General features: G+C 40.1%; 1 protein-coding gene and 1 non-coding gene across 2 annotated transcripts in view; one reads left to right on the forward strand and one right to left on the reverse strand.

Moving 5' to 3' along the window:
• Positions 1–18,399, forward strand: part of NUDT3 (nudix hydrolase 3) — a 114,471-nt gene that overhangs the window by 86,834 nt on the left and 9,238 nt on the right. The window contains exons 3-4 of the mRNA XM_020888706.2: positions 13,581–13,625; positions 14,894–14,978. Of these exons, the coding sequence (XP_020744365.1) occupies positions 13,581–13,625; positions 14,894–14,978 (130 nt within the window). The remainder of the gene's footprint in view (positions 1–13,580; positions 13,626–14,893; positions 14,979–18,399) is intronic.
• Positions 202–308, reverse strand: LOC139031638 (U6 spliceosomal RNA). The gene has a single exon (XR_011484144.1). It is a non-coding gene; the product is annotated as a U6 spliceosomal RNA (small nuclear RNA).

The following is an 18,399-nucleotide window of genomic DNA, read 5'->3' on the forward strand; positions in this document are numbered from 1 at the left end:
TACAGTTTCTGGTCTTACATTTAGACTTTAATCCATTTTGAGTTTATTTTTGTGTATGGTGTTAGAAAGTGTTCTAGTTTCATTCTTTTACAAGTGGTTGACCAGTTTTCCCAGCACAACTTGTTAAAGAGGTTGTCTTTTTTCCATTGTATATTCTTGCCTCCTTTGTCGAAGATCAGGTGTCCATAGGTTCGTGGATTTAAAAATACGGAACGCTTCACGAATTTGCGTGTCATCCTTGCACAGGGGTCATGCTAATCTTCTCTGTATCGTTCCAATTTTAGTGTATGTGCTGTCGAAGGGAGCACCATCTGTTTACTTTTAATCTGTATGTGTGTTTATATTTAAAGTGAGTTTCTTGGAGACAGCATACTGTTTTTTGGTCTGCCCTGATAGCTAGTCTTTTAATTGCTATATTTAGGGCATTGATGTTTAAAGTGATTATTGATATACTTGAATTAACAGCTGCTATGTTTGATACTGTTTTCTATTTGTTGCCCTTATTCTCTTTGTTTATATCTTTGTTGTCCACTCTTTTTCTGCCTTTTCTGGTTCCAGTTGAGTACTTAATAATAATGAATTGTTCCATTTTCTCTTCTTTCCTAACATAACAGTTATGCTTCTTCCTTAGTGATTGCCCTAGAGCTTGCAATATACCACTAATCCCAGTCCACTTTCTCTTCTTTCTTTGTTTAATTTGGCTTGCTGGGTCTCTGTTGGGGTGCGCGGACTTCTCTTTTTGCAGACCGTGGCCTGTAGCACTCATGCGCTCGGGAGCTGCAGCACATGGGCTCTCCAGTGGTGGCATGTGGGCCTAGTTGCTCTGCAACAGGTGGGATCTTAGTTCCCTGACCAGGGATCAGACCCCGTGTCCCCTGCATTAGAAGGCGGATTCTTAACCCCTGGACCACCAGGGAAGTCCCCCAAGTCCACTTTGTTTTGTTTTTGTTTTTTTCCATTTATTTTTATTAGTTGGAGGCTAATTACTTTACATCATTACAGTAGTTTTTGTCATACATTGAAATGAATTAGCCATGGATTTACATGTATTCCCCATCCCAGTCCCCCCTCCCACCTCCCTCTCCCCCCGATCCCTCTGGGTCTTCCCAGTGCACCAGGCCCGAGCACTTGTCTCATGCACCCAACCTGGGCTGGTGATCTGTTTCACCCAAGTCCACTTTGAAATAACACTGTACCCCTGTTCATGTTGGGCACGCGCCTCCTTCCCCGTCCTGTCATTGCTGTCACCCATCTCTCTCACCCTTTTGCATGTGCATACAGAGGTGAGTACAGTGTTGCTGTTACTATTTTTAACAATCCGTTAGCTCAATTGAGTAAGAAAAATAAAGGTTTTATTTTGCTTCTTCTATCTCTAATATTCTTCCTTTCTTTATGTAGGTCAGAGTTTCTGATCTCTGTCATTTTCCTTCTTGCCAAAGAACTCCTTTTAACATTTCTTTCAAGGCAGGCCTATTGGCAACAAATTCAACTTTGGTTTGTTTGGGAAACCCTTTATTTCACCTTCACTTTAAAGAATATCATACCTAGGTTGATGGTATTTTTCCCTTTCAACATGTTAAATATTCCACTCCTCTCTCGTCATTTGCATGGTTTTTGAAAAGTTGAAGTAGTTCTTAATTTTGTTCCTCTATAGGTAAGCTGTTTCTCATTCTCCTTTGGCTTCTTTTGAGACTTTTTCTCCTTTGATTTTCTACAGTTTGTATATAATATGTCCAGCTAGGTATAGCTTTTTGTATACTTGTTTCAGTTTTCTAGTTCTCTGGTTTTGTGTCTGACATTAATTTCGGGAAATTCTCAGTCCTTATTGCTTTCAGATATTGCTTTTGTTCCTTTATCTTTCTTCTTCTGGTATTCCCATTTGAAGTGTTACATGCTTTATAGTTGTCCCACAGTTCTTGGATATTCTTTCTGTTCTGGGTGCTTTTTTCCCCAGTATTTTTTCTCTTTGCATTTCAGTTTTGAAAGTTTCTATTGAGGTATCCTCAAGTTCAAGGTTTCTTTTCTCAGCCATGTCTAGTCTGCTAATGAGCCCATCAGTGATATTCTTCCTTTCTATTGACAGTGTGTTTGATCTAGAGCATTACTTTTTTATTCATTCTTAGAATTTCTGCCTCTCTGCTTGTGTTACCCATTGTTTCTTACTTTTTCCATTAGAATCTTTGGCGTATTAATCATGGTTGTTTTTTCATGGCCTGATAATTTAGCATCCTTACCATATCTGAGTCTGCTTCTAATGCTTTTATGTGTCTTCAAAATGTTTTTTCCTTTTAGTAAGATTAATTTTTTGTTGAAAGCTGAGCATGATTGGATCCTGGGAACTGTAGTAATGGGCCTTCAGTAGCATATGTGAGATGTGCATTCTGCAGCCCTGTGATCAGGCCTGTCTTTGAGGGAGCCTGTGTGCCCGGGCTGTGAGCTTCACAAGTGCTTCTCAGTAGTTCCAGCTCCTTGCCCCCGGCTCCCTCTTAAGATGAGACAGGATGGATGAAGGAACTGGCATTGAATATTTCACTTCTCCCAGGTTGGATAGACTCTGATAAAACCCCAATAGGTTACATAAAATAGTTTCTTCAGAAGACAGTCTTTGTTAAGAAGAACAGAATGTTATGGAGTATTTTGTTGTTGTTGTTGTTATGGGGTATTTAAAATTGGCTATTTTTCTTCTCTCCAGAAGCAGGAGGGAATTTTTTTCCAGTATTCACTATGAAAACTGGGTAGAGCTCCTGGATTTAAAACCACAAATATGTGATCGCCCCCCCACCTCCTCCCTGCCCCCACCCGCCACCGCCACCACCCCAGAAGATTTTAGGCTTGTCCTTGAACCTTCAATGTTTCATCAGTTACAGTTCAGGTTTCTTCCACCCTACCTTCACTCCCTTCCCTTGGTGGTTTCTGCTCCGGTAAGTTGAGATTCTCTGATCTGTCTCTCTAATTTGAGGGCAGTGACTTGCCCTGTGGCTTCACTTTTCTAATAAACCTAAGAAGCGTTTGTTCAGTTTTTTATTTGTTGTTATGACAGCATGGGACCTTCTAGGCTCCTTATATATGCTGGACCAGAAACTAGAAGTCTCCTTTACTTTTAAACACATTTGAACAGATACTTATTTTTCCAACCAAACAAAACAGTCTGCTCAGCACACACACACCCCAGTCTAAAATGTGTATCCACTTACTGCCCAATTCTCATTTGTTTCAGTTTGTAACTTTATGTATAGATTATCATTATTGATAAGATACTGTTCTTTAAAATACAAAAAATTATCATTTGTTATATTGATAACAGTCATATCAACAATATTTCCATTTAAGACCAGTAATTTTTATTGCTTTCATTAATCACAGTAATATTTTCCCTTTCTCTCCCCACCCCACCGTAAATGTATTCTTTCTTGTGTCCTTTTTTCTCATGTGTTATTGGTTGACTGATTACTTATTGGCCAGTGACAATGCTCCAGAGCATGCTTTGAGACCTGGTTTCTTGTCTACCTTTGCCCTTGCAAAGACCAAGAGAGCAAACTTGGACTTTCAAAAAATGAAAGTATCATTTGTTACTATAACACCTACCAAATGTTTCAGTTCAGTCTTTTACCTTTGGTGGTGAGTTATAATGAAGACTGTAGGCAACCAATGGGTAATTATTTAGAAGAAAAGTACAAGAGTGATTACATGTTTGAAAAAAATTTTTTTCTTCACACATGAATTGTTAAGAAATTATTAGACTGCTTGAATAATCCTTTTCCTCAAGACTCTCAACTTAGGTGTTGGGTATTACAGAGGAAAAGTCTAGTATCACAAAAATATTCCCCCCATGTAAACACTTGAAAACTTTTCTCCTTTTTGCTGGAACTCAGAAATATCTCCTATTTGGTGAACCCTTTTGGTAAAAAGTGGGTTTATTTATAATTTATATTAAACACTAGCAGCTTTTTTATTTTTATTTATTTTTTTTTATTGGATTTTTTTTTCCATTTATTTTTATTAGTTGGAGGCTAATTACTTTACATCATTGCAGTGGTTTTTGTCATACATTGAAATGAATTAGCCATGGATTTACATGTATTCCCCATCCCGGTCCCCCCTCCCACCTCCCTCTCCACCCGATCCCTCTGGGTCTTCCCAGTGCACCAGGCCTGAGCACTTGTCTCATGCACCCAACCTGGGCTGGTGATCTGTTTCACCCTAGATAATATACATGTTTCGATGCTGTTCTCTTGAAACATCCCACCCTCGCCTTCTCCCAGAGTCCACAAGTCTGTTCTATACATCTGAGTCTCTTTTTCTGTTTTGCATATAGGGTTATCGTTACCATCTTTCTAAATTCCATGTATATGTGTTAGTATACTGTAATGGTCTTTATCTTTCTGGCTTACTTCGTTCTGTATAATGGGTTCCAGTTTCATCCATCTCATTAGAACTGACTCAAATGAATTCTTTTTAATGGCTGAGTAATATTCCATGGTGTATATGTACCACAGCTTCCTCATCCATTCGTCTGTTGATGGGCATCTAGGTTGCTTCCATGTCCTGGCTATTATAAACAGTGACTAGCAGCTTTTTTAAAGAATCACTTTTTAATCGAATCACTTTTTAATCAAGGAATTGATATTTTATTATTTATTTTTTTAGGCTTACTAGGAGAGAGCCTGATGTAAAGGTTAGCTCTTTTACTGCTAATAGCAACTCCTGAATTATCCTTCAACCACTGTTTTTAAAAATTGGAATTTAAAAAATATATCTTCTTACTCAATTTATATGTCTACATTGTCACACATAATTGAATTCTACTCATTGATGAATAGTTAATTCAGTGGTTTGATGTAGAGATTAGAATCTGCCAAGTTAGAGAACATAGCACTGTATTTGAGCAGGTCTGTGTTGGAACCTTAATGGAGACTGAATTACTGGGATAGGAGCCAGTTGCCTTCTGCTAAATGAATTAATTCCAGATGACTCTTCCAAAACAGTTGTATTTGCTTTCCCATCCAGCTCCACATTCCAGGAAAGGATTTTTAGCCATTAGGAAGTATGTACCGTTGACTCCAATACAATTCACAGCGGCTTCAGCAAATACTAAATGCAACCCTTGCCGCTTGAGACTCCGCAGTCTTTAAACTACTAACAGCTGCCGGACCTGGACAGGTCTGACTTAAACTACTAACAGCCACCGGACCTGGACAGGTCTGACTTAAACTACTAACAGCCACCGGACCTGGACAGGTCTGACTTACCTGACTAAAGTGCCATTTAACAGCTTCCTCTTAATTCAGTGAACTTAACAAATGCACACTGCCTAATGCAGAGGAAGTAAATTTAAAGATTCTGCATTACTACATAGGAAGTAAATTTAAAGATTTGAACTCATCTCCGAGAGACCGCATGTGGCTCAGTATTAAAGCTAAATTTCCAGGTTAAATCACAATGCTGCTACTGCTAAGTCTCTTCAGTCATGTCCAGCCCTGTGCAACCCCATAGATAGCAGCCCACCAGGCTCCTCTGTCCCTGGGACTCTCCAGGCAAGAACACTGGAGTGGGTTGCCATTTCTGTCTCCAGTGCATGAAAGTGAAAGTGAAGTCACTGAGTTGTGTCCGACTCTTCCAGAGCCCCTGGACTATAGCCTACCAGGCTCCTCCATCCATGGGACTCTCCAGGCAAGAGTACTGGAGTGGGTTGCCATTTCCTTCTCCATAAATCACAATAAATGTAACTTAATAGACACGTTAATAGACACATACTTCAATTAAAAAGAAAATAAAACTTGCCATATGTTGTTTTCAAACATAGTGATACTGAATGACTAAGAATGAAGGGCTGGAGAAAGGTATATTAGGCAAATACTAACCAAAAGAAAACTGGGGTAGTAATTGTAATATCAGACAAAATAAAGTTTAGGTGAAAAACATTATAGGGAGAAGAGGAACCTTTAATTATCAAAGGAACAATTTATCAAGACAAGATAGCGATCATGAACTTGTGTGCACCTGGCAAACTCTTCATCTGTATAAAGCAGAATTGACAGTTATGAGGAAAAGCTGACAAATCTATAGCCATATTGAAGACTTTAATCTTTAGAAACTGATAGAAAAAGCGACCAAAAAAAGGATTGAGTAACATAGTTAACAAGGTTGATCAAATGCCATATATTGAGGAATAACCTTGTATCCAACAAAGATTATGTAAGTTTTTAAGCACACATGAAAGAATTATTTAAAAAAAAAAACCAAAAAACCTTATGTTAAACCATTAAAAAAAAGTATTGAAAATCCCACAACATCAATAATACAGACTGTATATACTGTGATACAGTGCAGTAAAATTAGAAATCAACAACAGAACCAGCTTAACAGAAACATTTGGAAACAGGGGGAAAAAATGTCCTAAATAATCCTTGAGTTAAAGCACAAATCACAGTTCAAAACTAGTAAGCAAATAGAGCTAAACAGTTATGAAAGTATTTCCTATCATTACTTACAGGATGCAACTCATTCACTTTGAACCCTAGGTGATTTTATTAAAAAACAAAATAGACATTAAATAAGCTAAGCAGTCAGTTAAAGAAACTAGCAGAAAAACAACAACCCTGGGTACTCTCAAAGTAAAAAGATGAAAATAACAAGGAAAAGGGCAGAAATTAGTAGGGGAAAAGAAAAATGATCAACAGAACCAAAAGTGGGTCATTTTTACTTATCTAATAAAATAGACAAACCTCTCTCTGAACCCATAAAGGATACAAGAGAGAAGGCAACAAATATATAAGGAATAAAAAAGAAAATAACCACAGATGTAACAGAGACTTTTAAATTAAGAGAATGCCATGAAAAGCTGCAAATAAAAAAATTTTAAAACCTTAATAATTTTCTAGGGAAAACAGCTCAAATTTACTTAAGAAAAATTAGAAAACCTATATGTAGATCATTAATACTTATAGAAATTAAACGGTAATCACCCCCTGTCTCCAATAGAAAGATCCCAAGATTAGACTAGATGGATTTTACCGAAATTTCTAAAAATATACATTCTTACCTTGAACTGTTCTAGAGAAAGGATAACTACACACCTCTTGTAAGGTCAGTATAATCTTATTTCAGCAGACAGCACACTTTTTCTATAAAGGGCCAGATAATACCTACTTCAGTTATAAAAGCCATATGGTCTCTCTCACAAATATGACTCTGCTGTTACAATGTGAACACTCTCATAGACACTACTTAAATGAATTAGCATGGCTATGTGCCAGTAAAACTTAATTTACAGAAACCAGTGGTAGGACAGATTTGGCCTGTGGGCCGTAGTTTGCTATGGCCTGAGGAAAGTTAAGACCAACCTAGACAGCATATTAAAAAGCAGAGACATTACTTGGTCAACAAAGGTCTGTCTAGTCAAGGCTATGGTTTTTCCAGTAGTCATGTATGGATGTGAGAGTTAGACTATAAAGAAAGCTGAGCGCCGAAGAATGATGCTTTTGAACTGTGGTGTTGGAGAAGACTCTTGAGAGAGTCCCTTGGACTGCAAGGAGATCCAATCAGTCCATCCTAAAGGAGATCAGCCCTGGGTGTTTATTGGAAGGACTGATTTTGAAGCTGAAACTCCAGTACTTTGGCCACCTGATGTGAAGAGCTGACTCATTAGAAAAGACCATGATGCTGGCAGGAAACTGATACTGAAGGCGAGAGGAGAAGGGGACGACAGAGGATGAGATGGTTGGATGGCATCACCGACTCAATGGACATGGGTTTGGGTGGACTCTGGAAGTTGGTGATGGACAGGGAGGCCTGGCGTGCTGCGGTTCATGGGTTGCAAAGAGTCGGACACGACTGAGTGACTGAACTGGAACTGGACTCCTGATCTTGATACTTAGAAAGAAGAGTCAATTCTCACCTATGAACATGGATGCGAAAATTCTAAGTGAAATAACTGCAGATAGAATCTAATGCTTTGTGAAAGTATCACACAACTTGGTTATCCCAAGAGTACAAGGATAGTTCAAGCTTGGGAAATATGTTTATGTAATTTATTTCATTGAGATTAAAATAGATAAAATCACCATACCAGTCAATAAAGAAAAATTGTTTATTAAAATCCAGTACCCTTTCATCTTAAAAGCTGTAAGCAAACATAAAAGGAATTTCCTTAACTTGATAGAGTAATAAAACCTCCAGCAAACATATTTTTGAAGTTTTCAAAGCATCCCCAATGGCAGACAGGAATAAGACAATTATGATTGCTATCATGCTGCCATTTATTATTGAACTGTGGTCCTAGCCACTGCAGTAAGACAAAAATAAAGAGTCAAAAGGAAGAAGCAAATTACCATTATTTGCAGATGGTCTGATCATTAATTATGAAAAACCAAAGAAACACAACAGAAACTAGTAGAACTAATAAAAGCATTTTTAAAAGTTTCAAGAGAGGAGAAGGAAATGGCAACCCATTCCAATATTTTTGCCTGGAAAATTCCTTGGACAGAAAAGCCTGGCGAGCTGCAGTCCATAGGGTCACATGACTGAGTACACATGTGTGAGGGGGCTGGAGGTAGATGGGTTGGTAGTAATAAACAGGTAGAACCCCCCCAAAAAAGTTTCAAGACCAAAGATCAATATGCAGAAACCAGCAGTGTTTCTTTAAACAAGTGGTAATCAACTGGAAAATATGTAACTTGTAAAGATATGTATTATTCACGATAGCAACAGAACTGTACTAAAACTGAAATACCTTGCTAACAGAGTACAGGATCTTTACAGTAAAAATAATAAATCTTCATTAAAGGATTTTAAAAGACATGAATAAATGGATAGAGATAGTCTATTCTTGAATGAAGAAACTAAATATTGTAAAGATGTGCTTTTCTCAAATTAATCCAAAAATAAAAATAAATATCCCCCAAGAATTTTTCAAAAGCTCTGAGAAACTGGTTTTTGAAATTTATGTAGAAGAATAAAGGTACAACTACCTGAATGTTTGTTTCATTATTTTCTTTACTTTTTTGATATTTGAAGTATTTCATTTAAAAAGCAAAATTAAAAAATGGGTTGAAATATCACTGGACTTATACTGGCTTCTCATCTACTTCATCTGTCTTCACTGTATTTCTTTTCTTCTGTACTTGCTAAGTCTGGTGGATACCAGAAAGTTATATGTATTGAAGACCATATATTTTTTTCATAGGTTTCCTCATGCAGACATTTGCATTAGAGTTGTTGCCCTGAACTCCTTTTAGGCCTGGGCTTATTGCTTTTGATAGAGAAAGATTTTATACTACAGCTCCCTGAGAGTTCAGAAGTTTTCTTTGGAAATACACAGTTTTCCTCAGAGAACTGACTTTGAAATCAAGGAGAGTAGCAGAAAGCTTTCGGATGCAGGTTCCAGCACACCTGACTAAAAGTGGCTTTAAGAGCAACAGTTATTTTCCTGACGTAAGAGGTCTAGGGGTTGGCCATTACCCTGTTGCTCCAGAAGCTGGGGGATCAGGACTTTGGTTCACTTCTCATGTATTTTCTAGCCCTTTTCCCTTAGAATCACAAGATGACAGTTGCAGCTCCAAGTTTCAGATCCCCCCCCTGACAAGCAGGGAGGTATAGGGTTTCTTTTTGTACAGCTCTTCTTATCATGATGGGGAATCTTTCCGAGACGCCTCTGAGAAACATTCCTCTCAGGAACCGTTGACGCGGAACTGGGTCGCACACAGTACCCCTGAACCTGTCACTGCAGAGGGCGGCAGACCTCCCTTTGTGGTTCAGGTGTGCCAGAGTTCTCACCTGAACAGAGTCTGGGTCTTACTGGCAGCAGGGAGGAAGGGAGAATGCTTGTGGGCTAGATAGCCATCTGTTTGCCACAGTGTCCACCTGAGTGTGAAAAGTTCGTTTCAGAAGGTGATGGTACACTTTATGCCCATCCAAACTAAGCACAAAGCCAGGGATCTTTGTGATGGGCCACCATTTTAGGGGAGGTTCAAAGGCCCATCAAGGGGAACTTCCCAATGGCTCTGTGGTAAAGAATCCACCTGCAACGCAGGAGACATAAAAGATGCCAGTTTGATCCCTGGGTTGGGAAAATCCCCTGGAGGAGGAAATGGCAACCCACTCCAGTATTCTTGCCTGGAGATTCCCATGGACAGAGAAACCTGGAGGGCTGCAGTCCAGGGGATCACAAAGAGTCAGTCACGACTGAGTGTGCACATGCAGAATGTACACTTCAGAGGCCCAATAGATCCGTCCCTCTGCCTAGGCCTCAAGTACACCCCCTGCAGACTGAGGGAAGGACAAGACACTGGAGTGTCCCTTGTCATTCCAGCCCTTTCCAGTAAGTACTTCCAATCCCAGTAACACACTGCCAAAGGAAAAAATATATTTGCATTTTTTTCCTTCTTAAAAAGTAGACAGTTGCTCAATTAATTTATGTTAACTAGACCTCAAAAGTGTTAGAATTGATATTGTATACTTTGAAGTTCGAGAGACCACTCACCTGCATGTGGTTGAATAATGAAGGACAGAGGTTCCTTTATTTGAAATTCTTATTACTGGCTAAGATGGACTTTTAAATAAAGACTTCTCTGGATTAGGGGCTTTTGACAGTACTGATTGAAATAGTAACTGCTTTCATATGATTATGAGAAGAACAGGCTATACCAGCACTGTGACTGGACCAAGCTTACATATACCCTGAATCAAGTCTTAGCCCCAAATGTCTGAGCCAAATATCTGTCAGATGTGATCCTGACACCTATCCTGACCTGCGTGCAAGAATCATGTGAAAGATAAAAATATCTCTGTCCAGTTGCTTGTGGCAGCATTTGAGAGAGCTAGGATATGAAAGTGGGACTGTGGAAGGTTGTTGAAAAAGTAAAATGGTGACAGTAAATGCTGTCTCGAAGAACCTTTGCCTCTGAGGAATCTTCCTTTTCCTAGCACTGTGGTTTTAAAGAACCAAAATCCTATTCTTAGAAAAGAAGAGCCTCCTCTTGAGAAAACTGCTAAAGCCAGATTTTAAAAACTGATATAGGAACATTTCTTTGCTTTTAATGTAGATAATACTGTAGATAAGGTTGAATCACCTTAGATAGAATTCCCCCAAGTAGATCTCCTGAGTATCAGAATAAAACTTGAAAGAAACATTTAAGGAACAAATAGAACTATTGTTGATTTGAAGTAGTTAATTAGACTAATTAGAAGTGAAAATATATGCCACTGAATTTCATTGTACAGATGACAGCATTATTTGATTTGCATTAGACTATAAAAATGCATCTGTTTCATTAAGAAAAAAAAAAAGCTTTTATATTTTTTCCTAACTGCCTCTAACACAGAGTAAATCATAGAAACATGTTGGTGTTGAATGCAGAAATTACTATAATTAAAAGTTTTAAATAAATTATATGTATTGTCATAATATTAAGATGATTTATGCCCTCAAAATTTGGAGAGTATTCCCTTTTCTGTACTTTGTTTTCGTTAAGAAGAATAAGTAATTGAACAGTGACTGCTGAAGAGACCTCTTTTCCACTTTGCAGAAGAGAAATGTGCGTGATGTTCTGTGAACCTCTAGCTTGAGCTGCCCCCTCTCCCAGCCTGCGTTGGGCCTGCCTCCCATGTGGCCTGGCAGCTCTGCTCCTGGGCCCTGTCAAGGGAGGCCTGTGGCAGGTGACAGGTGACTCCTCTCAGGAGCTGATCTGAGTGCGTTCAGGTGGCCTCGGACCAAAGACCACCGCTGGCTTTCCAGATGAGCATGGCCTACCCGTTCGTCCCACTTATCCAGGCAGCTTCACTGGTTAATTCATGCAGTCCAGCCTAGCTAGTCTTAGCTGGCTGTGGAGTGCAATTATTTCTGAAAATGTAGAAAAGCAGTTTAAATAAGAAAATGTACACATTTGCATTCAAGTAGACCAAAAGCCACATGGGGAAATAATGGAGAAAGAAACAAGCATGTTGGCAAGAGAAAGGAAAATAATTCGTTGATAGATAATTAGCAAAAATTAATTTAAAAATATAGCTCACCCAGGAATCTAGGCCGTTGAATTGGCTTCTGTTGTTTCTATTATTTAATATCTCCAAAGAACTTTTGGAGAACGTATTCAAAATTTTTGTTCATTCTGTACAAATATACTGAGCACCTGCTGTCTTTAGAAAGTATGTTTGCCTTATTTTTTTTTAATGTACAGAATAACATGGCAATTGTAGTAAAAAACAAGTTCCTGCATCCCCCATGCATTTCCAAAAACTAAAAAGACATAGCCTGACCCAGAAGCAAAGTGGATGCCTCTATAGATCAGAAACAGAGCAGAATTGCAGAAGAGCAGGGGAAAGTTGCAGCCTGCATGGCCTTGGTTGGCTGGTGGTTGACGCCCTTGGAGTAAAGGGGAGGTCAGGTGCCTGACCTGACCAGGCCACCGGGAGCTGAGACTTAGCCAGGTATGGGCCCAGCCAGGGAGAGGACACAGCCCCAGCACACGGTGAAGGGTGGGGCTGTCTCTGCAGTGCTCCCTGTATTCCCTTGGAGTTGGAGCCCTACACTGTCACTCTGGAGAACCTCTGACAGCAACATCACAAATAAGCCCTTCACCAGTTGGAATGTGAATTATTTATTAACTTCAGATGAAATGAATGTTGTAGCATGACTTGATAAAGAACTTAAATATGTTCAGGATGCTCAAAAAAATAAAGCAATAACTTCTATTTTAAAAGAACAAAAAAAAATCATGGAAACAAAGGTATCCATAATGGAAACAGGTAGATGTACATAAATATGAAAAAAATCAAATAAAAAATGGACTAGAAATGGATAACTTTATCCAGGATATGGTTGAAAAGTAAATTAGTAAATTGGAATATATCGAAAAGTTCACCTATAATGCATCAGAAAGACACAGATCTTAAAATAAAAATACCAAAAGACTGATGGGATAAACATTGTATTTACTATAGAAGCCTGATCACTGTGTAAAGTTGCCCTCTCCCCATCATTCTCTATCACATGCATTGTGCATTCCTGTCATAGAACTGGTGATTTAGCAGAATTACCAGGACTGTGTTTTGTTGACTCACCTCTCTGCTGTGGTCCTGCTGGGCGCTGAGCTCTTTTCTGGACGTACAGTCTACAGACAGCCAAGAACAAGTCAGATAAGGGTCTTATTCTCATGCAGCTTGAGTTCTAGCCTATTCATCACTGTACCTCTGGCATCTGCAGCACTGTTTGGCTCAGATTAGGCATTCCGTTTATATTGGTGAATGAATGGGTAAATGACCAAAGTCCTTCCCACCTCAGACTATCTTTGGTATGGCTGTGGCCTTGATCGTTGTGCTCTGTTTGGCCAGTTGTGCAGTGGTGAGAGACCTGGAGAGGAGAGGAGGGCTTTCTCCCCAGAGCATACCCTGCTCTTTCCAGTCTGTTACCAGAGAACACACTGTTAGGACTCCCACAGACCTGGAGTCCACCTGAGCTGTGTCCTCTTGCTTTTTACTTCTGTTGTACAATTTACTTCTGTTTTACAGATTACTCTAGAAGATTCAGAATGAGATCAGCACTGCAAGCAATGTCAATGCACAAATTTTTCTTTTTTCTTTTTCAGGCTGGAGTAAAAGGGACTTTGGGAAGATTAGTTGGAGTTTTTGAGGTAAGTCTGTTAAAATCTTTGGTGCAATTGGTATTATATTAATAACCACATATATCTTGGCCTTAGACCGTTCAGACTTCTGTGACAGAGATACCAGAAATTGGGTTGTTTATAAACAATAGAAATTGATTCCTAGGAAGTCCAAGATAAAGGTGGGAGCAGGTTCAGTGTCTGGTGAGGACTCCCTTCCTGATTCATAGAAAGCTGTTTCTCTATGTTTTTGCATGGCAGAGAAGGGACCAAACATCTCTAGGGTCTCTTTTATAAGAACACTGATTCCATTCATGAGGGTCATCTGTCATAACCCAGTCACCTCCCTCTGTCCCCACTTTCTGATACCATTACCTTGAGGGTTAGGATTTCAACATGAAATTGGGGTGGGGTTAGCGGGTACATAAACACTGTCCATTGCTGTCCCTTTTTTTTTTTTTTTTGGCCATGTGGGATCTTAGTTCCCTGATCAGGGATCAGGCCTGTACCCCCTGCACTGGGAATTCAGAGTCTTAACCACTGGACCACCACAGAAGTCCCCATTACAGTCTTCACCTGGGAAAGATGCCATCTTTGTTTCGCCAAGTTTTCAAAACAGTGCAGCACCAGGAGAGAATACTGTGCTTTCTTTTTTAAAATCCCATTAATCTCTCCCGTACAGCTAGAATTATTTGTAAGAATTGTTTTCCCCATCTCTACCTCTCTTCCTCTCCTCCCAAGATGTGAGAAGGGGTGGATAAGTGAGGAGGAGACAGGAGAAATAGGAGATGCGCAGCTGCAGAAGAGACTGACAAGCACTTACACTGGAGTAGGGATTTGGAGAAAGTCGGAAATCAGGGGATAAAGATGAGCAGGGCTGATAGGAGGAGGGGCCATGTGAGATAATCCGCTTGCTTGCGTGAATGGGCCCTCCGCCCATCACAGTCTCTTATTTTTCTGCTGTGCTAGCTAGTTAAATGTGCTTCATATCTTTATCTCGAGAGGTCCCCAATCCTTTTCTCAGTATTTTTGAGAAGTTGCTCTTTAGGGAAGAAGAAGGAAAAACCAGGGTAAAGCCTTGGCTTTGGAAGCCCAGCCAAAGAGCTCACCCTCTGATTCAAGTGTGGCATGTTTTAAGTAGGCCAGCTGGCGCTATTCCATATCTGATTGTCGGACGGCAAAAGTAAAAGGAGTCCTTGGATCTGAGCTCTCTGGACATATGCAGTAGAGTCTGTTTCATTTATGTAATCTCAGCTCTCTAAGGAAAAACTCTCTGTCCCTCTCTTTTTGCCCTTCAGAACCAGGAGAGGAAGCATAGAACGTATGTCTATGTGCTCATTGTCACAGAAGTGCTGGAAGACTGGGAAGACTCAGTCAGCATTGGTAAGTTGTCCCCAGATGGCCTCTCAAGAGCTCTCACGACCAGCCTTGGCCACACTGCAGCTCTTTACCCAGAACCACAGACGAGAGCCTGATAAAGAAAAATAACGGCAGGATGTGTTTAAATAAGCATGTCTGTTTTTGAACTTGTGAAAAGTACTATAATATTTTTAAAATGTTTTAAAAGGAAACTGAAGTTGGATGCATAGTCAACAATTAGAGTCAAGGCCCATAAAAATAAAACCAGAATTGGATTTTTCTAAAACCAAATTGGATCCTCCCAGCAGATATTAATCGTGGCCTCTACATTGCTAGGCCTGCTGCTGGGCCACTGACCCCCAGCAGGACTGCAGCTGTTCATATTGTTGGAGGGAACTGGGACTTCAGTGGGGTGAGCCCTCCCTCCAGAGCTGTGTGGTAGGTGCAGAGTGGTGGGAGTAACTGGAAACTGCTGGTTACATTCATGTTACCCTTGAGGTAAACTCGCCTTTTCTCCTAAGGAGCCATTTTCAGTGATCCCAGATCAGTTGTGTGTATATATATCTTTTGACCTAAAAAGTGAGATGATTTAATGATTGGTTCGTGGTTTTAATCTTTGCGCTCTGAAGGAAAAGCATAGAAAAACATAAAATTAATTTAATTTCTGTTATAAATTTGGCAAATAGAATTTACTAATCAGAACCTCTCGATTGTTAGTATGTGCTTTGCCATCGTGCCTCTCAGCACTGTTGATCTGGACATTTCACAGCCTTTCAGTTTTTAGTTGCTTTGTGTTTGATAAGAGTGCAGTAAGCTTAAATATAAATTTGGTGAGGGGGTATTAAAAATAGACCTCTCGATAGCTGGTGCTGGGGCCAGAGGTGAGCGTGGTGGGGCAGGCCCCGTCCTCAGACTGCTCCGCTGGGTCAGAGTGGCACACTCGCGATGCTGGTTTTAAGGTGCCACTGCTCTGCTAGCACCCAGACAAGCCCGTCACCCGTGCTCCTGCTGCTGAGAATTGGCCCTGATGAAACTATCTAAGATGTGTTTTAGGTAGCTAACAGGGAATAAGCCTGTTAGCTTTCTTCACATAAGCCATCTTCAGGTGAAAAATTGGGTCTTAAAATACACAGGTCAGTGAATGACAAGTGATCCAAGGTCCATTCATCTGATGGAACCTTAGGCAGGTGTTAAACACATACTTAAGAAAGCTGTGTACCACGGAGAAGTGCTTATGAGATTGAGTAGGTGAATGAAAACAGAGTATAGAATTATGTGTATGCTAATTAAGACTACATCAAAACAGGAATTTGAAATGAAAACAAAGATGAGGTACTGGTTTTCACCTAAAGAATCGGCAGTGACAAACAACAGTTAACAGTGCTGGCAGGAGTGTGGTGAAACTGACATTCCAGCACAGAAGCAGGATTGGGGGTCAGCACATCCTTTCAGGAAGGCTGTTTGGCAGTGCATGTCACTAGCCATATAAGGTTCAGATTTTTAAAATTGTAGCATTCTTTTTTTTTTTCTTTTCATTTATTTTTATTAGTTGGAGGCTAATTACTTCACAACATTTCAGTGGGTTTTGTCATACATTGACATGAATCAGCCATGGAGTTACATGTATTCCCCATCCCGATCCCCCCTCCCACCTCCCTCTCCACCATTCCTCTGGGTCTTCCCAGTGCACCAGGCCCGAGCACTTGTCTCATGTAGCATTCTTTATAATAATAAAAATAGCAAGCTATTGATATCCAGTGGCAGAGAAATCGTTAAGTGAATAACGTTACATCCATGCTAGACGGTGTAACACAACCACGATGTGTCCTACTAAGGATGCTTAAGCAGCAGTGAAGTGGAAAAGCAGCTGCCACAACAACAACAACGCACTGTCTTGCAGCGTGTACTCTGTGCCAGGTGTTGTTCAAATGCTTCACGTGTAACCCTCACAACAGACTTGTGAGATAAGTCCTGTTTACTATGTCTGTTTTATAGAGGAGGAAAGAGGGGCGCAGAGAGGTTCAGTAATTTGCCCAAGCCTGCGTAGCTTATTAGAGCCTTTGACGTGACTAGAGCCCAGCAGATTAGCATCAGTGTCCATGTTCCCAACAGCAGCACTCTGTCAGGGCCTCCGAGGAATTCGGAGCACCTTAAAGCATGATCCCAATTATAATTGTTGAGATAGCTGTGTCTTTTTCAAATAAGGTGAAAGATAAGCAAATGCACTAAGGTATTAAGAGTAGTTACTTCTAGTTTGTAAGATTACAGGTAATTATCTTGTTCTTTATGCTTGCTTCTGTTTTTCCCAGTTTTAACCAGTGATCTTTTGTTAGTTTTGTCAGAGAAAAAATAATAAAGGATTTTAAAACATGCATTTGAAAAAAATTTTGAAATACACTGAAAAGTTAATAGTGATTGTGTTGAGATTATATTTTCCTCTTTTTAGGAAAATATTTTCTTTACTGTAGATACATCGCTCTTTTTATTTATTTTTGGCCGCTCTGGGTCTTCGCTGCTGTGCCCAGGCCTTTTCTGGTTGCAGCGAGCGGGGACTCCTCTTCGTTGCTGTGCTTGGGCATCTCCCTGTGGTGTCTTCTCTTGTTGTGAGCATAGGCTTCAGGCACTCGGGCTCCACTGGTTGCAGCACACGGGCTCAGTAGTCGTGGCCCACAGGCTTAGTTGCTTTGCAGCATGTGGAATCTTCCTGGACCAGGTATCAAACCTGTGTTCCCCTAGTTGGGAGGCAATTCTTACCCTCTGTACTAACAGGAAAGTCCACCCCCCCTTTTTTTTTCCAACTACCCTTTCAGCATCTTTTTTTCTTTTTTCTATTAGTTATTTCTACTTGGCTGTGTCGGGTCTCAGTTGCATCACTTGGGATCTTTATTGTGGCACCCAGGTGCTCTGGTTGTGGTGCTTGGGCTCAGTTGCTCCTTGGCAACTGGGATCTTAGTTCCCCTATCAGGGATCACACTTGTGTCCCTTGCATTGCAAGGTGGATTCTTAACCAGTAGACAATCACAGAAACCCCAGATGTATCACTATTAGATGGGATTTTAAAAATAAATACCTGGTTACAGGTCAGCCATCCCAGTAATTCTGGAAGCTGCATCAGCTTCATGTCTATATTTGCAGGAGATGGGAATGCTGGCTGGGCTTCAGGCACGTATGTGTCAGCCACGGAAGGTCAGAGGCCCAGGAGCTGGAGAAGAAACAGCTAGCAGTGGTTCTTTCTAGAGTACAAGTTTCACACCGTTACTCTCAGTTCTTCAGTTTTCAGATTTCTTACATATTTTCTGTATTAGGCATTTGTATGGTATTTGACACATACAAAGTGTGCTTCCATCACCCTTGTTAGAAAAGAAAATAAGAAAAATATATTTATTAAATGTTGATAACTATCGTGGCTATTTTGTCCTGTGTAGAAATATCAGTCAGTGATAAA

The sequence above is a fragment of the Odocoileus virginianus genome, chromosome 27 (genome assembly GCF_023699985.2).
Source record: "Odocoileus virginianus isolate 20LAN1187 ecotype Illinois chromosome 27, Ovbor_1.2, whole genome shotgun sequence".
NCBI classification, from domain to species: Eukaryota; Metazoa; Chordata; class Mammalia; order Artiodactyla; family Cervidae; genus Odocoileus; species Odocoileus virginianus.